The sequence below is a fragment of the Chrysochloris asiatica genome, unplaced genomic scaffold, assembly GCF_000296735.1.
Source record: "Chrysochloris asiatica unplaced genomic scaffold, ChrAsi1.0 scaffold00085, whole genome shotgun sequence".
Lineage (NCBI taxonomy): Eukaryota > Metazoa > Chordata > Mammalia > Afrosoricida > Chrysochloridae > Chrysochloris > Chrysochloris asiatica.
The window spans coordinates 10,537,891-10,562,318 of record NW_006408603.1 but is presented as its reverse complement, the minus strand read 5'-3'; the positions used below and the strand labels follow the sequence as shown (position 1 = coordinate 10,562,318).

Below are 24,428 nucleotides of genomic sequence, written 5' to 3'. Positions count from 1 at the left end.
TTAGGTGGAATCCTGAGTCCCATCCACAACCTTGTGAGATGAGACATTCCCACTAGAAAGGACAAGCAGACTGGAACAGCTACAGTGACAGAAGATCCATCTTCATGATGAACAGGGTTTCCAAGGCTGTAAATCTTTACATGAGCAGAACGCCTCATCTTTCTCCCACAGAACAGCTGGTAGTTTCGAACTGCTGACCTTGCAGTTTGCAGCCTGATTCGTAAGCACTACGCTACCAGAGCTCCTTTAGTCTCTCTAGTCTCTAGTCTTTCTAGGGTTCTTTAATAAAAAGGGGTGGTCCAATCAAAATAGTGATTTCCAAGGGGATCTACTGAGCCAGTTAATTCTAGACAGAGAGATCAGTTCAGAAGATTATGGCAACCGTTTTTTGACATTCCAAAAGGGCAATCTTGATAGAGCTTTCTTGAAGGACTCAGGACATTAATGAAGCTTATTATGAAGATGTTTTAGGAAAATGGAGAACTGAAATGGTGAGAAAAGGTCAGGAAAGTTACCCAAGGAATTATTTTCCATCATGACAATGCACCTGCCCATTCTTTGAGGGTAGCAAGGACCATCCCACAAGAATTCTGTCAGGTAACCTTAACCTGTCTACTCTGTAGCCCTGGTCTTGCCACTTCAGACTTCTTTTTATTCCCCAAACACAAAGAACATTCAAAAGATTCACTATTTGAGTCCCTCAAGAATATTCAAACTGCCATTTAGACATGGTATAAATCAAAGAGTGCAGAATTCTTTAGAGAAAGGGTTAGCGTAATGGAAACAGCACCTTCAGAAGTCTAAAGACCTAGGTGGAGGATATGTCAAGAAACAATAGGCTCACATTTTCATATTTTTTAAAATAAAGGTGTGATGCTGTAGGATAAGCACTGGAAGGATAACTACAAGGTCAGAGATTCTAAATCACCAGCTGCTCCTCAGAAACCCTATACAGGGTTACTATGAGTCGGAATGGACTTGATGACACTCAACAATAGCAACATAATTTTATAGAAATATTTTTTAACTTTCTCATGTAAATAAACATTCATAAAACATTCAATTTGTTCAAGGGAAAATTTAGTTATAAAATATTGAAATTAAAAGAATTCATAATAAATATCAGCTATGATTATATATATATAATATGCATGTGTGTATATATACATATATATAATATGCATGTGTGTATATATATATACATATATATGTGTGTGTGTGTGTGCATAGTATGGTGCTTTAGGATAGGCACTGATCCAAAAAGTTGGTTTGAACCACAAAGTTGGTTCAAAAACTCACCAGCTACTCCTTGAAAACCCTACATATACAAGGTCACTATGAGTTGGAAACCGCTCAACAGCACTTAAATACATATGTGTGTGTGTGTATGCATATACATGCACGTATATATAACTCAGAGGGTTTCTCTTATAAACAACAAACCAAAAACACCCAAAGCCACTGTCATGGAGTTAGATCTGACTGATAGTGAGACTATAAGATAGAGTAGAATACTACTTAGTGTTTCCAATATTGTTAATTTGGGGGGAACATTAAGTCTCATCATTCTCACATGGAATAGCAGGTGGGTTTGAACCAACAAACTTGTGGTTAGCAACCCAATATTTAACCCACTGTGCCAACAGGGCTCCTTTGAGAAATAATAGTGATGTGAAAACAGGAAAAATAATCAACTAAGAATAAACAAAGTCACTAGTCTGCACATTGATAACAATTGCTTCTGCCTTTCCTAGCTTCCCTTTCATGACAGTCTACATTGAATTTAAAATCTGCTCTTCATTGTAAAATTCCACATTTTACCTGTTCATAGGCACCAAACTTGAGTGCTGTCTCTGGTGCAATTTTTAAAACATTTACACCATTTCCTCTCCAAAGAGAAATAACTCCTCCTTCTTTTACCATCTGCTCGAATCCACCAATCAATCTCATTCTCCTTGACTCTGAGCTATAAACCTAAAAATGAATAGCAAATTCATTATTTATTCACTCACTTATTTACAATTTATACTGAATTAATTTTGCTAGTATTATTGCTTGATATTTTTATTATCCATAAAATAATTATATACATATATGTTCAAACTCAGAGTCCTGGTGTGGCACTGTGGGTTAATGCGCTGGACTGCAAGGTGTATTTGAACAGCAAGAGCAGTGGTTCAAGCTCACCAGCTCCTCCTTGGAAACCCTATACAGGATTGTTATGAGTTAGAAATGACTTGACAGCACTTAACAACAACAACAAATATACAAACTCACAATTTTAACACCATCCTAATTTTCTTTCAGAGACATAGAATTTAAAAATTAATTTTTTTGTTGTTCCCAAATATGCACTTAAATTAGTATAAGACATCAAAGAAGACCAAAAAAATAACTTTTCAAAAATGTCATTGCTAAACACAAGATGGCAGCTCGAGTAGACTCACAGTGAGGAGCTCTGTCAGCAACAACATCCAAAATACTCAACCAAGCAGGCTCAGGGGATAGTGATAGAACTCTGAACCACATATAAAGGAATATTTAGAAGCTTGGAAGGCTTGCAGGTAGGTGAATTTGTAGCAGAAGCAAGAAATCCACTGCTTTCTAATTAAAGATGCTCAGCTGCTCCCAGAGCCGCCATCTTGGGCAAGACCAAGTGGGGGAAGGATCAGAGCAGACACGGATGCCTGACAGAATGAAAGAGATAAAGGTGTGGACATTCTTCCTTTTTTGGTATCTGTTCATTGGTCCCTCGCTCTCTGCACACCTCCAGTCTGGTGACTATAGGGATGCCTGAATGAGTGGACAACCAGCCCCACCCTCAGAGGGTTCTACTATGCATGCGCACAGATCTCCTCGAAATTTAAAGAGACAGTTTCCACTTAAAACAAAACGGCCACAGCCAGCCCTGAAATATTTATAACTAGTAAAAAGGCCTAATTGGGGATTGTGGAGTGGGACAGACAGACTAAAAAGGAAATAGGCTGAAAATTAAATCCTACATCAAAACAACCAACAGTAGCATCTTGAAATTTCCCAGGAAGAAGAGTGAAAAGGGAAGCCAATTTCCTGATCACATCTACCTAGAGGCAATCAGAAAGCACAAAAAAATACCAAAATACACAACCATCTAAGTATTAAGGCCACAAATAACTACTGAATATGCCCAAAAAACAGAAGCAGATGACCATACCTGCACATGTGAAGAAACGACATAAAGTGACTGAGGCAAATGAACTGGAAGGAGACCTACACTCCATATTGGAAGATGGGCAGGCTTTGGAAATGCTGGAGAAGGAATTCAGAAAAATGATTATAAAATGTATCAAAACACTATATAATGGAGTTGAGAAATATAAGGATGAAGTCAGGAAAGCACTACATGAGCAATCAAATAAGATAGATAGAGCATTGGAAACAATTCAAAACCTACAGTAAGAGGTCCAGGTGATTAATAGCAGAATATCAGAAATGGACAATACACTGAAAGGGCAAAAGAGTAGAATTGAAGAGATAGAAGCCAGCACTAGAGAGCTAGAAGATAAATCTCTCAACACTGCTAAGATAGAAGAACAAACACAAAAAAGGATTTAAAAAATCTGAAGAAGGCCTAAGATTCATGTTGGACAACATGAACAGGAATAACATAAGAATTATTGGCATTCTGGAACAGAAAGAATCAGACAAATCCACTGAGGAGAAAGTTGAAGAGCTTCTGGAAGAAATTTTTCTAACATCATGAAAAGTGAAAAAATAAGCATTCAAGAAGCTCATCGAACCCCAGGAAGGCTTGGCCCCAAAAGACAATCACCAAGACATAGAATAATCAAGCTCTCCAAAAGCAAAGATAAGGACAGGATCCTGAAAGCAGCTAGGAAAAAGAGAAGTATAACATACAAAGGCAAGCAAATCAGATTAAGTTTGGATCTCTCAACAGAAACCATGCAGGCAAGAAGGCAATGGGGAGACATATATAAAACGCTGAAAGAAAAAAAACTGCCACCCAAGAATCCTCTACCCAGCAAAGCTGTCAATCAAATACAATGGTGTAATCAAAACATTCCAGGATAGGCAGAAGCTAAGGGATTTTGCCAAAGCCAACCCTGCTATGAAAAACATCCTAAAGGAAGTTCTGTGGACTGAGAACTAACAGGAACAGACAACTACAGAATGACAAACGTGGCAGCATTACCCTGAACTCAATCGACAAATGGAAGAGTCAAGAACAGAATAAAATTATAAGAACAAAGGATCTGGAAGGTCAGTCTATAATCAAAACCATTTCAATGTGAAAGAAGGTAAACACAGAAGAACAGAGATCCAGGTGGTGGGAAGGTCAGGTAGATTACAGGATAAAATTGTTGTTGTTGTCAATAGACTATCTTAAATGGAGGGAAGAACTAATGGAATACAAGGTAACCACAATGGGGTTGGGGTGGGGGTTTAGTTTGGGTGTTGGGGAGAGCAATACAAGAAGCAGGGAGGAGGCAGAAGAAAAAGATAGATAGGGGAACACTGAGACAGGTTTGCATGGCCTAAGTGGGACAGAGGTAAATAGTGATGCATGCTCAACCTTGGAAATACAGGGCTCTGGGATACAGGGATCTAGGTATAGCTTGAAGAGGGGAAATAATACTAAAATGCTTGACTGTCTTATGAATATTAGTTTCCCTTGCCTAATAATGTATAATAGACACTTGAGTGGGATAGAAAGGATTGTTGGGAAACATGATTAGAGAAAACTTGTAAGCTCATCTTCAGACTATAATTGATTGGAATACCTAAAAGGGGTTTAGAACTTGCCCAGTGTAATAGGCGTCTTGGAAAGCCTTTGTATCATACAGGACCTTAGGTGGAAGGAATCCTGAGTCCCATCCAGAACCTTATGAGGTGGGACATTCCCACTAGAAAGACAAGCAGACCAGCCTGGAACAGCTACAGTGAAAGAAGATACATCTTCAAAGAAAGATCATCAGGAAAAAAACAAAACAAAAATTGTCAGCATGACTGGCTACTACAAGAATAAGCAAGCTATTCGCCAGGAAGACATCAAGGCTAGCAATCAAGTGCCTTCAGGACAAACTCCCTTCTAAGACTGAAACTCAAAGGGAACACACAAACAAGCATGTAAGCTTGCTGGCGACCACACTGGTCTACTGGTGAGTGGAAGAGGTGGAAAGACAGCAATGAAGAAATGGGCTGAGTTCAACCCCAGTCCATTGAATCTCGTTGACCTGGAGATGAGAGAGAGAAGAGGAAGGGCTGGTTGGTCCAAAGTGTGGTGAGACCTGAGGACACTTGAGCCCATGGACAAGGACATAGCCACAGAGGGCTATAGCTGAGAGTGAAGCATCCAGCTGATATGAAGTGAGGGGAGGTGCACAAGAACACCCAAACAGTACCCTTCTGACCTAGCCTCAATGGCTCGATAATCAGAACTCGACTAGAGGAAGATAGCAAAAAAACAAAACAAAACAAAACTTTTTTTTTTTTTTAATAAAGGAAACAAGGGTAAATTTGTACAATTTGATGAACCTGACCTATACTCAGAGAGGTAGTTACTCTAAATACCAATAAAGAGGGAAAGAGTCTTCACATCAAGTATCAATGCTATCCCATCTGTACACAGGGTAGATAAGGACGGGCAACTTAGACATTGGCTACCTAAAATGAGGGGGCAATAAAAGCATGAAGTGACTGGCTTACAAGGTTTTAAGAGGGAGTTTAGTTTAAGAGTATAGAGGGAAAGAAAGTGCCCACTGAATAGCTGTCACCTTGTCTAGATGGGTCTGGTGAAAAGAGATGGGGATAACATTCATATGATTCAATAGTAAATAATTTTTATCATGACTAATTGTGACTGTCACAATTGTAAAGGTAGAAGTTTTGGAACAAAAACAGGGGAGTGTTTAATCTTACAGTCCAGAAACAGAGAGAAGCATATGCAGAATGCAGGACCTTATCCAGAGAAACAGCAGTGCCAGAGATGGAGGCAGAGATGGGGACACGGAGAGGGGGAGCGGCTGAGGACTCTAGATCCATGACTAAGAAGAGAGAGACTAAGAGCTGTTGTCCAGGAGACAGACTTGTAGAATGTGCCCTTTAGAGATGTAAATTACTATATATGCCTGAGTGGGTTGTTTTTTTGTTGTTTGTTTTTAAAAAACTAAAGTGAATAGAGAGAAATACTGTTAACTGATGGTACATGGAGGGGATTATAATCATTGTAATGAAATAAGGTGTATGATTTGTTGAATGTAAAACTGATGATATGCCCTATAAAGTTTCATTCAATCCACAATAAAAAACCTTAAATTAAAAAAAAAAACAAAAAAAAAACAGATAAATGGGTTTTTCCCACCCAAAAAAAAAAAAAAGTCATTGCTATCAAGTACTGTCAAGTCGGTTCTGACTCATAGTGATCCTATAGATGATTTCCCAAGAGCAGTTGGTGGGTTTGAACTGCCAACCTTGTGGTTAGCAGTCCAGTGTTAATCCAACAGTGCCATACTAGGACAGGAATAACTTAATTATCAGGAAATCTCAGCATATGTAAGATATATTACTGCTATTTAATTGATACAAGATTATTAAAATATGTATTGACATATACCTGAAAAAAGAACAGATGGAAACATCAAACTTTCAATAGTATTTACTTCAGAAGAGTGAGAATTACTTACAGGTCATTTTAATGCCTTCCTCTACACTTCTCTGCATTTTCATATTTTCTACTTTATTTTATTAACAGAAGAAAATTTTATTTGTTAAAAACTAAAAATCTAAAGACAATAAAATACCCTCAAGTCTATAATAGAAAATAATGGGACAGCAAGTTGAAATGGTCATTCTCATATCCTATGAGTATAGTCTAAAAAACAATTTAGCAACATATATCAAGTTTTAAAAATCATGCCATCATTATTTAAACTTGTAGGAATCTTTCTAAACAAATAATTCTAAATATAAGCAAAGAGTTGTAGACAATAATCGTTGTTGTTAAGTGCCATCAAGTCAATTCCAACTCATAGCAACCCTGTATAGGATTCGCAAGGAACAGCTGGTGGATTTGGATTGCCAACCTTGTGGTTCAAACTTGTGGTCCAGTGCATTATCCTGCAGGACCACACCAGGACTCCTTACTCATCATAAAATTATATCATTAACAAAATATAATCATTTTTAAAAAGAAGATTAAAAGCATTTATATGTTCAGAATAGGAAAAAATGTCAAATTATGATGCACCCACTTGAAACACTACTGCATAATCATATGACAAACATAAAATAACACGAAAAGATGGTCATATTATACTGCTAATCATAAAAACAACAACAACCAGAGTATAAAATTATAAAAAAGTAAGAACTACTGTTGTGTGAATTCAAATTGATTACATTTCACGGTGAATTGCCCCGTAGGGTTTGCTATAAGCCTTCTTCTGATATACTAAGACTCAGTTCAGCTCTGTAGGCTGTGATTTTTATGGACTACCACTAGTCTGTCGGTTTATCATATTTTGGTGGCTTGCTTATTGCTGTGATTCTAGAAGCTATGTCACCAGTATAGGTTGTATAGAACAGGTTTCAGCGGAGTTTCCCAACTAAGACAGACTAAGAAGGAGAGGTGAACTACTTTCTAAGTGTTTAGCCACTGAAAACCTTACAAATAGCAGTGGAAAATTGTTAGGTATAGTGCTGAAAGATGAAAACATTATGACTAGCACCAGAATATTGTCAGATACAATGCTGGAGAATGAGCCCCTCAGGTGGGAAAGCACTCAAAATAAGACTGGGGACAAATTGCCTCCTCAAAGTAGAGTTGACCATGATAACACAAGGGAGTAAAGCTTTCAGGACCTTCATTTGCTGATGGGGCACAACTCAAAATGAGGAGAAACAGCTGCAAGCATTCATTAATAATTAGAATATAGAAGGTACAGAGTATGAATCTAGGAAAATTAGAAGTTGTCAAAAATTAAATGGAACACATAAAGATCAAACACTAGACATTAGTGAGCTAAAATGAACTGGTATTGGCCATTTTGAATCAGACAACCAAATGGTTTACTGTATTGGGAACAACAAATTCAAGAGAAATGGCATTGCATTCATCATCAAAAACAACATTTCAAGATCTATCTTAAAGTATAATGTTGTCTGTGGTAGAATAACACCCATAGTATCCAGTTAATACCAATATTATTGAAATTCACACCCCAATGACAAAAGCCAGTGATGATGAAGTTGAAGAATTCTACCAATTTATTCAGTTTGAAATGGATCAAACATGCAATTAAGGATGTATTGATAATTACTGGCGATTGGAATACAACGGTGGGAAACAAAGAGGAAGGTTCAGAAGTTGGAAAATACATGTTTGCTGATAGAAATTATGCTTGAGATCACATGATAGAATTTTGCATGACCAATGACTTATTCACTGCAAATACATTTTTCAATAACATAACCCAGGTTATTGTATATCTGGGCTTCACAACATGGAATAAACAGGAAACAAAGTGACTACATCTGTGGCAAGAGACGGTACAAAATCTCAATATAATCAGCCAAAATAAGGCTAGAGGCTGACTGTGGAACAGACTTTCAATTGCTCATGTACAAGTTCAGGCAGAAGTCGAAGAAAACTAAAACAAATCCACGATGTAGGGAGTGGGGTGAGGGGAAGGAGGGGAAGGTGGAGCACAGGGTAGGCAATAGACACAGGATAGTTTGGGTGCTAGGAAGCAGGCAATACACAAGAATGGGGAGGGAATTGGAAGAACAAGGCAGATGGGAAAACAATTAGGCAGGTTTGCAGGGGCTAAGTGGGACAGAGGTAAATAATGATGTATGCACAACCTTGGAACAGCAGGGCTCTGGGATACAGGGATTGAGGTATAGTTGGAATGGGCCAAAGAGAGGAAATAATGTTAAGATGCTTGGCTGTCTCTTGAATCTTGGCTTTCCTGGCATACCACTATAAAATAGATGCTTGAGGGGGAGAGAAAGAAATAGCCAGAAACATCACCATAGAAAGCTTATTAAGTCTGTCTTCTGCCTATAACTGATTGGAATACCTAAAATGGGACTACAATGTACCCATTGAAGGAGGCTTCCTGAGGAGCCTCTGCATTACATAAGACCATGGGTAGAATTCTGAACTCCATTCAGAATCTTCTGAGTTGGAAAATTGCCACCAAGCAGACCAGCCTGGAGTGGCTAGAAGGACAGAAGATACTTCTTGAAAGAAAGACCGACAGGAAAAATACAAAACAATAACGGCAGTCTGACTGATTACTACAAGAACAAGCAAGTTGCTCGCCCAGGAGACATCAAGGCAAGCGGTCGGGTCCCCTCAGGGCAAACCCCCTTCAAAGACTGAGACTTAATGGGAATACACGAGCAGACACATGCTCTGGTGACCACACTGGTCACTGATGAGGGGAAGTGAGAGAAAAACAGCAATGAAGCTGTGTGCTAAGTCCAACCATGTTCAATACACTCCTGTGAACCTGCGTGGAGACCTGGTTGCCCGACAGTTTGGCAAGACCTGGGGACTCCTAGGCCCAGAGTCAATGACATAGCCACAGTGGACTAGAGTGGAGAATGAAGCATCCAGGTGATAAGAAGAGAGGGCATATGCACAAGAATACCCACACTTACAGATAATACCCACTTGACCTGGCTTCATTGGCTGGATGATCAGAGCTCAACTATAAGAAGAAAGAAGAGGAAAAAAAGAGTAATCTGATAGAATTTGATGAACTTGACCTACACCTATGGATACAGTAGCTCAAAAGAGGGAACAAATCTTTACAGCAAAGATCATTTCCACCCCTTCGATACACAGAGTAGACAGGGATGGGCAACTTGGACATTGGCTACCCAAAATGGGGTGGGGGCTTACAAAAGGCAAGAAGTGATTGGCTTACAAGCTTTCAAGAGGGAGCCTAGATCTAGAGGGTACGGAGAAAGATAGAATCTCCACTGAATAGCATCCAATCTGTCTAGGCAGGACTGATGAAAGGAGATGTGGATAGCACTCATGTGGTACAATAGTGAATAATTACTATCAGGACTGACTGTGAGGGTTGGAAATGTAAAGGTACACATTTTGTAGCAAAAGGAGGGGAGTGGTTGACTCTGCAGTCTAGGAGCAGAGGGCCCTGGGACCATCAAGGGAGAAGAGCAGAATGAGGGACCCTACCCAGAGAAACAGTGATGCCAGAGATGGAGGCAGAGACGATGATGTGGAGAGATGGAGCAGCTCGAAACTCTAGGCCTTGGAGAGGGACAGGGACTGTGTGCTGAGGAACACGGGGCAGGCTGGCAGGGTGTACCATTTGGTTGGTTGAGGATGCATGGAGGGGATTGTGACCAGGGCAATGTAATGCTATATGACAGGATGAATGTAAAACTAATGTTCTCCCATGTAAACTATCACATAATTCACAGTGAAACATTAAAAAATAAAAAACAAATAAAAATGAAACAATCCCACGAAAGCCAAAATATGATCTTGAACACAACCCACCTAAATTTACAGACCACCTCAAGAACAGATTTGATTCAATGACCAGAAAAGCTGAGGGATGGCATCAAGGACATTATACGGGAAGAAAGCAAAAGGACATTAAAAAGACAGGAAAGAAAGAAAAGACCAAAATAGATGTCAGAAGAGGCTCTGAAATTGTTCGTAAAGATAGAGTGGATAAAGCAAATAGAAGAAATGATGAAGCAAAGAGCTGAGCAGAAAATTTTAAGTGGCAACTCAAGAAGACAAAGTCAAGAGAAATGGCATTGTATTCATCAAGTCAAGTATTATAATGAAATATGCAAAGCCCTGAAGTCAGAAAATCAAAAAGGAAGAACACAATTGGAAGAACTGAGGAAAATCCTTCAAGCCTGGAGTTGCAATAGTGAAGGAATCTAAGGTTGGTGGTTCAAGCTCACTAGCGGCTCCTCGGACATCCTATACAGGGTCGCTATGGGTCTGAACTGATTCAATGGCACTTCAACAAAAACACCAACACTGGGTAAAATACTGAGTAATACAGAAAGTATAAAAAAATCAAAAGAAGATAAAAGGTATAAAAGACCCACTGTACCAAAAAGAAATTGTCAGTGTTCAACAATTTTAAGAAGTAGCATAAGATCAAGCATCAAGGATACTGAAAGAAGTCCAAACTGCACTAAAGGCACTGGCAAAAAACAAGACTGCAGGAATTGACAGACTATAAATTTAAATCTTTCAACAAACGGATTCAGCACTGGAGACACTCAGCTGCCTGCCAACCAACTGGGAGAGACCCATATTTGTACCTATTCCAAAGAGAAGCAATCCAATGGATTGTGGAAATTATCAAACAATATCATTAATATAACATACAAGTAAAATTTTGCTGAAGATAATTCAAAAATAGTTGCAACAGTACATCAACAGGCCCTGCCAGAAATTCAAGCAGGATTCATAAGAGGATATGGATTAAGGGAGATCATTACTAATGTCAGATGGATCTTGGCTGAAAGCAGAAAATACTAAAAAGATATTTACTTGTACTTTATTGACTATGCAAAGCCTTCCAACTGTGTGGAACATGAAAAGTTATGGATAACATTGCGAAGAATGGGTATTCTAATACACTTAATTGTGTTCATAGGAACCTATCCATAGACCAAGAGCCAGTCATTCAAACAGAACAAAAGGATACTACATAGTTTAAAATCAGGAAATGTATGTGCCAGGATAGTATTATTTCACCACATTTATTCAATCTGTATGTTGAACAAATAATCTGAGAAACTGGATTATATGAAGAAGAATGTGACATCAGGATTGGAGGAACCTGTACATATATCAAGATGCCATCGTTCAAACATAGCAAGGAAATACTGAATGATTTAAAGTCAGGAAAAGTATTTAAAACCTAGACTTAAATTCTTTCACCATACTGATTCAATATGTATGTTGAGCAAATAATACAAGAAGCTGGATTATATGAAGAATACTATGGCTTTAGAATTGGGAGACGACTCATTAACAACCTGTGATATGCAGATGATACAACCTTGCTTGCAGAAAAGAAAAGAGGACTTAAAATGCTTACTGGTGAAGATCAGATTATAGCCTTCAGCATCGATTCCACCTCAATGTAAAGAAAACAAAGATCCTCACAACTGGATCAATAAATAACATCATGATAAATTAAGAAAACACTGAAGTTGTTAAAGACTACATTTTGCTTGGATCCACAATCAACTCTCATGGAAGCAGCAGTCAAGAAATCAAATGTCGTATTTCATTAGGCAAATCTGTTGCAAAAGACCTCTTTAAAGTGTTCAAGAGCAAAGCTATCAATGTGAGGACTAAGGTGACCCAAATCTTGGCATTTTCAGAAGCCTCATACGCATGTGAAAGTTGAACAATGAATAAGGATGACCATAGAAGAATTGATGCATTTTAGTTATGGTGTTGGAGAACAAAGTTAAAAGTGCCAGAACAACAAAGAAATCTGTGTTCTGATATGGTGCTGTAGGATAAGCACTGGACTGCTAACCACAAGGTTAGTGTTTCAAAGCTACCAGGCCGCTGAAACCCTATATGGAGTTTCTATGAATCGAAACTGACTTGATGACATAATCAGGAGGGACGAGCTCCTGGAGAAGGACATCGTACTTGGTAAAGTAGAGGACCAGTGAAAAGAGGAAGACCCCCAACAAGACAGATTTGCAGCATGGCAGCATCAGTGGGCTCAGGCATAACAACAATGGTGAGGATGGTGCAGGACCAAAAAATGTTTCATTCTGTGTGCATGGGGTCACTATAAGTTGAACGTACTCGACAGAACCTAATAACAACAATGAACTCATTTCACCATCAAATATCTATATGAACAGGCCCCGAATTATAAATAAATTTCATTCCTATATTTGTCTGTATGTTGAATTTATATATAAATCAGAAGAGTTAGGTACAGTTTGCATCTCATGTCAGTTAGTAAAACATTTCTCTTGGTGTATAGTGCACTTTTTAATGCATGTTGTTGTTGTTAAGTGCCACCAAGTCGGTTCCAACTCATAGCCACTGTGTATAGGGTTTCCAAGGAGCGGCTGGTGAATTTGAACCACTGATCTTGCAGTTCAAACTCACCTTATGATTCAAACTGACCTTGTGGTTCAGTGCATTAACCCAGAGGGCCACACCAGGACTCCTTTCTATGAACAAAAAACATTAAAGAAACACTAAATCATCTTTAACATAATTTTTTGTTGTTGTTAAGGCTGTGGAGTCATTTCTGTTTTATAGCAAACCTATATAGGTTTTTGAGGCGCGGACGGTGAGCTTGAACTGCAAATCTGGTAGTTCAAACCGACACTGCAGTCCAGTGGATTAAGCTGCAGTGCTACACAGTCTCCTCATTTCCATAATAATACAGTAAGTAATAATAATAATGTTTTGATGTCCATTACAAAGCAGTGCCTGTTTCTTATTAGGAACCACTGTATATATCTCATATTTTAAATATGTTTTATGGGGGTTGGTTTGTAACTACAGGTTGTGCATAAGTCGGACTGCCAGTTACCTTTGAGTTGTAGATTCTGACATATGTTGTTGTTGTGAAGTGCCGTTGAGTCTATTCTGACCCATAGCGACCCTGTATAGGGTTTCCGAGGAGCAGCTGGTGAACTTGAACCACCCACCTTGCAGTTCAAATGGCTTTGCAGACTGGTGCGATCTTTGCAGCCAACAGCACCACACCAGGACTCCAATTCTGACATTATAAAACAGTTGTCATTTTTAAGTGCCTTCGAGTCAGTTCTGAATTATAGTGACCCTGCATAGGGTTTCCGAGGAGCAGCTGGTGGGTTTGAACTGCCAACCTTGTGGTTCGCAATCCAGTGCTGATTCTACAGCGCCACACCAGAAGTCCATAAAACAGAGTTGTGGATAACATGGAAAGATAAAACTGAGGACTTTAGACTCATGGAAAAAGAAAGGCTTTGTGCTGGGGGCCAGGAGGCAGGCTTGAAGAATGTGCTCTTGAGTTGTTTAAATGATTATATATTCCTGAGTGTTTTTGTGTACATAAAAAAAAGAAACAAAAAACAGAGGGAATAGAAGCAAATACTGTTGAATGGTAATGCACGGAGGGGATTGTAATCATTGCAATGATGCGAAATACGATAGGATGAGTACAAACCTGATGTTCTCTCATGTAAACTATCACTCAATACATAATAAAAGCTTTAAAAAAAAAAAAGTTATTGTTGTTAAGTGCCGTCGAAACAGAGTAAACAGTAATATTTTATAGTGACTTTATACTGTTTCCAAAGCTGCTATCTTTTCTTTTCTTTTTCTTTTTTTTTATGATTCTCAGTGTACTTTATTTTCTGGCTGTCTAGCTAAGCAGTGCACACAGGGCAGGAATGGGTAGCACATAAAAATGATCAGACCTTTTATTCTTCCAATATCCCTGCCCCTCCTTAAGCGCCAGTCCATCCTTATCTAGTAGCAATTGAAACAGCTAAAATGAAAACAAGGCCAAGGCAGTAATCTTTACAGAAATAGGCTGTCACATCTTTCTTCTGCAGAGCAGCTGGTGTGTTTGAATCATCACTAACCTTTCGGTTAGCAGCTAAGTGCTTAATCAATGTGCCACCAGGGTTCCTTATGTATGAGATGCCATGAGGTGCAATACAGCTCCACATAAAAGGGATAACTTTCCTCCCTTTGGCCCCCATTATATGACTCTTTGCTCCCTATTGTTATTGTTATTATTAAGTGCCATCAAGTTGGTCCCAACTCATAGCAACCTTGCATAGGGTTTCTGAGGAGCAGCTTGGTGAGCCTGAACTGCTAACCCTGAGGCTCAGACTGTCCTTGCAGCGCACCGCATTGACCCACAGTGCCACACCAGGAGTCCTTGCTCCCCATTACTAACCCATTTTCCACTTCTCTTTCTCCCTCTTCTTTTTTTGTTTCTTTCTTCTGTATTTTCCTTTTCTACTTTCCATCTCCCAGCTTCTTCCTACTCCTCTCTACCCAGCTCCTTTCTCTTTCATTCTCTCTTTCTTTGTTTCCTCAATTCTGTGCCTCCTACTTGCTCCAGACTTTTTTTCTCTCCCTGCTCCATTGACCCATTTCTATCTGGTGCCCCCACATAGCCATATGTCTTTTTCTATCCCCCACATAGCAAGCACTCATAAATGACAATTACTATTTTCAATAACATCATCTTGTCATCAAACAGATGTCATTTTCACCCCTATATGGTTCTTGAGTATAAGAAATAAGCTTCTCATCTTTGCCTTTCCAGCAGCTAGCATATGACAGGCACAGAATAATTACATTATTTTGTAATTTTTTACAAAAAAATATTTTTTTTTTCCTGTTGGTGCCTTTCCCATCATTCTCCTCTATCTGTTTGTCTCCATCACTGAGTAACTCTGAACTGTCTCTGTTTTCTTTTTTAATTTATACCTTTTTTTTTCTCCTGATAAGCCAGTTTGAGGATTTTCTACTTTTCAACATCTGCTCTTTCATAACAGCTGACTGAATTCAGTCACCTGAGTGAATAGAATGTAAGTTACACATGAAATCAGCCAGACAAAGGGATGGTAGGTTAACTGCCTTAACTATTTTATGCCTCGTAAAGAGTCTATACAACACATAGATCACTGAATTATGAAGATCTTTATTTCCATGAGATGCACTGATTAATATACCACCATATATTTATGTGAGCAATAGTACCCAGAGGAAAATGATATTTACTCCTCCTTGGTGTTTTCATAATACCATGTGTGCCCCTTGCCAGGGGGATTAGCACTTACATCACAGTTTATTATTACTTGCCTAATTTCCTGCCATACCATAAATTCTGCAATGGCAAAAACTATGTCTATTGTATCATCATCTCTCCCCACCCTCAAAAAAGATATCCTTCTAACAGCCTTTATTTTCTAAAAATGACATTATGTACATAAGCTTAGATCTTAATTAAGACAGTTCATCTTTTTTGGAATAAGGCAGGAGGAGTCCTGGTGTGGCTCTGTGGGTTAATGCACTAGATTGCAAAGTCAGTTTGAACTGTAAGGTTGGTGGTTCAAGCTCACCAGTTGCTCCTTGGAAACCTTCTAGAGGGTCACTATGGGTTGGAACTGACTCAATGGCACTTAACAACAACATAAATTAATTAAATTGCTCTTAATGCTCCTCGGAAACCCTATACAGGGTCGCTATGGGTCGGAATCAACTCAACGGCACTTAACAACAACATACAACATTATAGTTGTTATGCAATTAATTCACATTGTGAATTAGTCACATTGTGATAATTATTAATAACCATAACAAACAGCAATCAAACAGCCAGGCTTATCCATTTAATTACTAATTTAAATTCACTAGATATGAATTATTAATTTTTATGTCCTTGAAGATAAATGACTCAGCAAATATTAAATATTATTAATGAATTGAAATTATTATACTTAACAGATTAAGCCATGTATTATTTTATAATTATTTACAATCCATTACTCAGTGAAATAAAAGTAAGCCTACAACATCTAAAGTAATATGATCCAAGAAATTTGTTTTCAAATTCTGAAGATTACTTGTACTTAAATAGTAGAGTAAAATTATGCTGTTTTCCTGGTGTCAGAGATATGAATGCCCAATTAGACCAATGGCATCATATCAGTCCTTTTGTGGATTTGGTTTTGAAAGAGTTTCTTGTAAAGTCCTTGAATTATTATTTCAAATAAATTTTTCAATAGCATAAGAAAATTCAGAAATCTGTAATTGAAGAAAATAATAAAATTCACATTTTAAGAAAAGATAAAATTTTAATGAGTTGTAATGAATAGTATGACATGTGCCACAGCCTTCTCTTCCTTTAAGTCTTAAGGAGTATGTAAAGCGCACAGACTACCTGCATCATGACTTTCAAGCGGTCAAACGGAGCCGTACTTGTTCGTGAGACCGCGCCAGACATTCCTCCTGCCACCAAACGCCTCCACCAATCTCCAGACTGCTTTTCTTGTTCAGAAAATTCATCTGGAATAGCTATACTCTCTCCTATGTCAATTACCTGACAAATTAAGGGGGTGGGATGGAATTAGATAATAAAGAAACCTATAAAACACTTAAGGACAAATTAAAAGGACAACTTTTGACCTCCTTCTAGTGAAGACTGGCAATTTTCTCAGAACTTGTACTAGATCAAATGATATTAATACCACAGTCACAAATAGATTCAAGTCCTGTTAAATGACAGTTACTTTCCATCTATTTCCAATTTTCAAACTATGTAAACTCTTTCATGAAGTAAGGCTTGTGTCCTACTCACTCACCTACTATACCTACTACATAATAAATCTATTGGCAATGAGGCAATTACAGCTCATGGCAACACCAAGTGTTACACAGCAGAACAGCCACATAAGAGTTTTCTTGATTATACTCTTTATTATAATCAGATGGCCAGACTTTTCTTCCATGGTACCTCTGGGCAGGTTTGAACCATAATTGTTGAGTGCAAATCATTTGTATCCGTAAGGAATATGTACTTAAGAAAATTTTCCTATTTAATTTAAAATATCTTAAACTCCATTGTGCTCTTACTTAAACATAAGTCAGATTTCAAGACTATTCTCTTACATGCTTTGATTAATTTCCTTCTGTATTATTTATAGTGACTCTTAAAACGTCATTTTTTAACCAGCCTTTAACTGTGAATTGGGTGAAGGTTTACAGAGCAGATTAGTTTTTCATTCAAAAATTCATACACATTTTATTTTATGATATTTATTTTATGATATATATCCCCACAATGAAACATCACTTATCCCACTGTCTCCCTGTGTTTTCCGTTTCCCTTCCTCCTTCTTTCCTGACCCTTCTGAATGTTGTCCTTGGGTAAATGCTGGCCTTTGGATCCCAAATGACTGGTTATTCTAAGAAGTGCGTACCTCCTAGTGTTATTGTCCACCTTATAGATCTGTCTATTATTTGGCTGAAAATTGAGGCATGGGGTGAGTTCAGTTGTAGGTTTGAGGGATGACTAACGTCCATAGTTTTGAGGGTTCCACCAATCTCTATAGACCTGTAATCCTAGTCTTTTTTGTGATGTTGAGCTTGTTTCACATTTTTCTCCTGCTCTGTCCAAGGCACTCAATTGTGATAAATATCCGAACTTTAACAAGCTTGGTATTGCACTTTATTTTCTGTAATTACACTTGGTCTTTTTTTTTCTTTTTTCCTAAGACAGTCTAGTTTTGCTAAATGCTTAGACAGTGTGGTTCAGTGAAGAGTGGGCAAAACTCTGGATGAGAGGATCTAGGTTTCATTACTTACCAACCATGGAGGACATATTGCTTCTCTGTTTCTTACTTTTTCCATCTCCATTTATTCATTCATGTGTGCACCCTTCCCAAGCACCTGCCACCTTAGAATCTTTGTATTTGTTTTTTTTTCTCTCTGTAAACTTTTCTCCTCAACACCTTCCTGGGCTTCTTTTCTAATACTTAGCACAACTGTAACTTATTAGTTCATTTCTGTTTATGGCTTGCTTCTTCCCACTAGAAAATTAGCCCCAGGAGGGCAAGAAACTTGTCTCTCTTGTGCACCATTGTAAACCTAGTGCCTTAGTCAGTGGAGATAAGGAAGCTCAATAACTATTAGTTAATAAATAATCTGCTAATCCTGGACTTGATGTTCATGAGGCAGTGTTACAGATTCTGTGAGATTTCTGACCTCTTATATAATAAGAGATACAAGAAAATAAACAAGCAATTATAATTCAGAGAAACAAATGCAATAGCAAGGGTAGCACATAAAGGTGTCTTAAGAAAACAATACAGAGGCATTTAGTAGTGTTTATCTTTTGTGGGAAAGAGATAAGCAGAGCTGTCAGATAATACTTTCCAGATAAAATGACTTAGAAGAAGCAAAGCCTCAATCTGAATGTATGTTCTGGAAAAATGGACTGATAGGATGTACCATTCTCATGAAAGTTGCCTTAGGAGTGGAGGTGATAAGAATGGGACCAGGACTGGTGGCATAGTCAAGGAGGACATTTGCTTTATCTATCGCTCATGTTTTCTTTCACTTTTTCAAAGAAGACAATCTATAGTTATATTGTTTATGCACTGTTCACAAGAAAGATTAGAAAGCAAATACTTTTTAAATGCTAATCGTTATTAATTCTCCATAACAGGAGACATTTCTTATAGATTTCAATCATTTTAACTTTTTCAAAATTATGAAAAGTAATATCAAAATTTAAAAATACTTGTCCTATCAAAAGCACCCATGTTACTGCTTTCTTCCAATGGGGCATGAATAGTAACAATCACATAATAAAATGTAGAGCCTTAGTAATTATTTTGGTATCTCAAGAATACAAGGCTGGGGAGCAAGAAGGCAGCTTTGCCAGATACACTCTGCCATCTCCTGTACAGCAAGGGTGTGGGAAACCAAGAAAAACATGCAGATGACAGTCTTGAAACCCTGGGCAGCAAATGAAAGGATGAAGAATTAGATCAAACACCAGCTGAAAATAGCAAACAAGGAGACACAGGATCATGGGTGCCCTGCCAGCTGACCCAGCATAATGTGATGATCTTGAGATAAAGCAAGCAGTGCCCCTGGGTGAGGAAGATAGAGGAGGAGGATAGAAAGGCAATTTCACGGAATCCCCACAGGAGACAGAGATATAGGATAGAAAAATCCAGAGCAAAGCAAGTTAGTCAAAACATGAACCAGATATAAGGAAGGAAAGTATAGAAAGGCAGACAAGAACTCCAGGGATCCTGGCTACAATAGCATAGGGAGAGAGCCAGAAAATAGAAGTTGAACTATTCACCCACTGATCACTGGTCGTGCACTGCACTACTCTCCATTCCAAGCCCAGGTGATTGGCAGCACACACTCATGTCCTCTGCCCCCTGTTCTCCCAACAGCCAGAGGCACACACTCCTGCAAATTGTGCATCACATGCCCACTGCATGACAATTGGCATCATGCACTCTCATGCTGCTGCACTATTCCCAGGGCCACTGGTAGCACATGCCCCCCAAAAATCATGTGTCAAATGCCTCACCCACCCCTGGGCACCCTGTCAACTAGTGGACCATGCTGTCACTCTTGACCACCACACCACCCTATCAACCAGGCAAGTGAATGGTAGTGCACACACCCCACTTACTAGTGCCTCCATGTCACCCACCCTCCACCATTTCCCTGTTCTTCCTTCAACTGGCAGTGGCCATGTCACCCATGTAACTAGGGTCACTATCTCCCTTCTCCTCTGCCCTCCTGCCCTGACAATTGGCAGCTCAAGCTCCCATGCCACCCATACAGAGATCTGGGACTCATGCACCCTCACACCAACCACCCAGCAACTGGTGAAGTGCACCCACAGACCCATAATCTGGCAAATGGCAAAAGCATATCCTATACCCACACCTTGGTAACCATATTTCCAAGCACATTACCTCAGAAGCAAAATCCAAGGCATCCTAACAGGTGCCACCTGCACTGCTGACTAACAATGAGCAGGAGTTCCTAGGACCTTCATCCAACATCTGCCCGGCTGCAAGGTCATACACCCCACACCCAGCCAGTTCAGGCAGGCTGACTGCTCATGCAATGAAACCCCTACACCACCCACCACCTACAGAAATGCAATTCATGCATGCACAGAGGGCTATTGTAGGAAGAATACGACATGTGTGAAACCCACTCTGAGGCAGTTCTCAAACCAAGGAATGCCTTGATGAAAACCTCAAGGAAAACCTTGCATGCCAAAGATTATGGGAGCAAAACACACTGACCAGATGGCTGGGGGTAATTATCTAAAATGAGAAAAAAAGTATGTGTGTCCAACTATTATCTAGTAATAATAAACCTTAGCTTTGTTGTGGTGCCCGGATACGCCTCCTGCCTAAGATTGCACTTAAAGCTGTATTGTAGGTAATAAAGTTACTCTAGATTGACCATCTTGAGTCCCCTTCCACTTTCATTCTCCATCCACCTCCGAGACCTGATCATGCAGGCTGGATTCTGAAGGCTGTCCTATCCATTTGGGAAGTACTGCCCACAGCAGCTATGCCCTGCCTTCCAGTGGGAACACTAACTGTTAGCACCAACCCAGAAGGGCCCCTCAGCACCTATGTTGGTGTGCCACCAGATTAATGACTTCTGGAGCATGCATGCCCTGCTATCCTGGACACATCAAAACTAAGCAAAATAAGATGAAATAAACTAACATATATTCAATAAATAAAGTAATACCTTCATGCTGGTAAGACAGCAGAAATCAAGTCATATAAAGAAGCAGGACAAGATGGTTCAAGAAAGTGACTAAAGCAAAAGGGCAGAATACCTTCACTAGGAAGAAATGGTAATAAAACTGCCTGGTAATTAATTTAAAATACAAATATATAGGATCCTCAAATAGATAGGGGGAAAATCTCAGACAAAACCAAGGAAAACAAAAGATAAAACTCTAGAAGAATTCAGAGAAAAAATACAAAAACAGAATGACCAAGTCAACAGTTAATTAGAAACCATACAAAAATAGCAACTCGAAGTCTATACAATTTACAATAAAATATCGGAAACAGATAACTTGATGCAAGGGCTTAGAAGTATAAGTGGACCAGTAGAAGACAGAATAGAGGACAAATCTTGGTACTAATTTGTTTGAAGAATGATCAGAAAAATGAATTAAGAAAACTCAAGTTAAGTGGGACAAAATCAACAACAATGAAGAAAATGAAAAAGAAAATTCATAAAGAAAAAGAATTCAGCACAAAAAAATTAAGCAACAAAAATGTCCACACACAGAAAAAGCATAAGGAAATGACAGCAATGAAGACGAAAATTACACTGAATATAAATGGTTTGAACAAAACAGTCAAGAGGAAAACAGTGACAAAATGGGTAAGAAGAAAATATGACCCATCAAAGACATAAACTGATTAAGAATCAAAGGATGGGAAAAAAAAAAAAAAGCAAGAGTAGCAACATTAATCTCTGACAAAATGGAATAATCTACACATGATTGGAATTCCAGAATGGGAGGAAAAATAAAGACACAGAAATAATTGTAGAAGACTTGCTAACAGAAATCTTCCCCAATATTATGGAAGATGAAAAAGTGTCCATTCAAGAAGCTAAAAATAAATAAATAAATAAAATACAAGATAGAATTCAAAAGAAAGTCACCAAGACATACCATAACAAAACTTCCAAATCCAAACACAAATATTTCTGAGAGCAGTTCATGAAAAAATGAAATAGCATATCCAAAGGTGCATGAATAACACTAAGCTGATTACTCAACAGAAGCCATTCAGGCATGAAGATAATAGAGTGTCATATATGTAACCCTGAAAATAAATAATTGCAACTAAGAGTCATATGTCTACCAAAATTGTCTCTCAAATATGATCGTGACACTAGGACATTCCCAGATAAGCAGAAACTAGGGAAATCTGTAAACAACACACCAAATTTACAAAAAACTTTAAAAGGCATCTTTTAGACAAAGAACCAATGACATCAGACAATAATCTGAGATTAAGACACACAACAGCATTATTCAGATATCAGCCCAGGCAAAGAAATCTCAAAAGTAAAATAAAGCCAAAAAACTAAAAGGAGAGAATCAGAAATACCATTTTATAAACAATGGAAACCCCAAGACAAACGGAAATAAACAGTGTAGTCAGAGAATTTTCATATGAAGTAAAAACAATTACCAAGAAATAACAGGCTTTCAAATTTAAGAAGATAAAGGGAAATCTCAGAGTAATCATAAAGAAAATTAATGAACCTACTCACCAAATTAGAAAAAAAAAAAAAAACAAATCATAAAGATGCAGTAAACATAAAATCAACATCAATGAAGGAAATGAAAATAAAATTCATGAACAAAAAGAACTCAGCAGAGAAAATTAAGCCAAGAAACTGTCAACACCATAAAAAAAGCATATGAAAATGACCTCAACAAAATCGTATCTATCAAAAATCACACTGAACATAAATGATTTAAATGCAACAGATTAAAGTGACAAAATGTGTAAGAAAAAGCATGACTCATCCATATGTTGCTTAATCAAAGGATGGAAAAAAGTATTCAAAAAAGCAGGAGAGGGAATACTGTAGTTATTGTTTGTTGTTGTTAAGTGCCATCGAGCTGGTTCCAACTCATAGTGACCCTATGTAAAGTTTCTGAATTTGTAAATCTTTGCAGGAGCAGAAAGCCTCATCTTTCTCCCAAGGAGCTGCTGGTGGACTTGAACTGCCAATCTTATGGTTCACATCCCAGTGCTTATCCTACAAAATCATCGCTGACAAAACGTATTTTAAATCAAAGTCCATCACAAAAGACAATGAAGAATACTATATATTTGTTAAAAGATTAATACACAAAGAAGACAAAGCCACAAGATTTACACATCAAAATGATTGTTGTTGTTGCCATCAAGTCAGTTCCGACCCATAGTAACCCTGTTTAGGGTTTCTGAGGAGCGGCTGATGAGCTTGAACCACCGACCTTGCAGTTCAAACTGACATTGCAGTCCAGTATACTAACCCATAGCACTACACCAGGTGGAATCCTGGTATGGCACTGTAGGATAAGCACTGAACTGCTAACTTCAAGTTTGGTGGTTCAAATCCACCAGCCAATTCTCAGAAACACTATACAGGTCACTATGTGTCAGAGCTGATTCCACAGCACTTAACAGCAACAATTATTTGCTATTTCCCTTTTTCATCCAAATGATAAGAGCTCCAAAATAAATAAAACAAACTCTAACAGTACTGTAAAAGGCAATAGGCAGTTCCACAATAATTGTTGCTGTTAAGTGCTGTGGAATTCCAACTCATAGTGAACCTGTATAGGGTTTTCAAGGAGTGGCTGGTGGATTTGAACCACCAACCTTGCAGTTAGCAGTGCAGTGCTTATCCTGCAGTGCCACACTAGGACTCCACAATAATAGTAGGAGATTTTAACACACGATAGATGATGGACAGAACAACTAGAAAGAAACTCAAAAAAGATACAGAAGATCTAAGTAACACAATCAACTAACTTGACCTCATAAACATATGCAGAAGACTGCGCCCAAAAGCAACATATTATATAGACTTCTCCAATGCACATGGATCATTCTCCAAAATAGATCACATTTTAGGCCAAAATGTTAAGCCTCAATAAATTAAAAGACAATTAAATAATACAAAGCATCTGATCATAAAGCTCTAAGACCAGAAACTAAGAACAGAAAGAACAAGGAAAATAAAATCCAATACATGGAAACTGAGTAATACCTTGATTGAAAACCAATGGGTAACAGAAGTAATTGAAAATAAAAATTTGTAAATCCTAGAAGCAAGTGAAGGAGCC

At 38.3% G+C, this 24,428-nt stretch overlaps 1 protein-coding gene across 1 annotated transcript in view; it reads right to left on the bottom strand.

The window, feature by feature from the left end:
* Positions 1 to 24,428, bottom strand: part of LOC102819639 (calcium-binding mitochondrial carrier protein SCaMC-1-like) — an 88,797-nt gene that overhangs the window by 13,423 nt on the left and 50,946 nt on the right. The window contains exons 5-6 of the mRNA XM_006866009.1: positions 16,941 to 17,099; positions 1,822 to 1,974 (exon numbers count right to left, since the gene is read on the bottom strand). Coding sequence (XP_006866071.1) covers positions 1,822 to 1,974; positions 16,941 to 17,099 — 312 coding nt within the window. The remainder of the gene's footprint in view (positions 1 to 1,821; positions 1,975 to 16,940; positions 17,100 to 24,428) is intronic.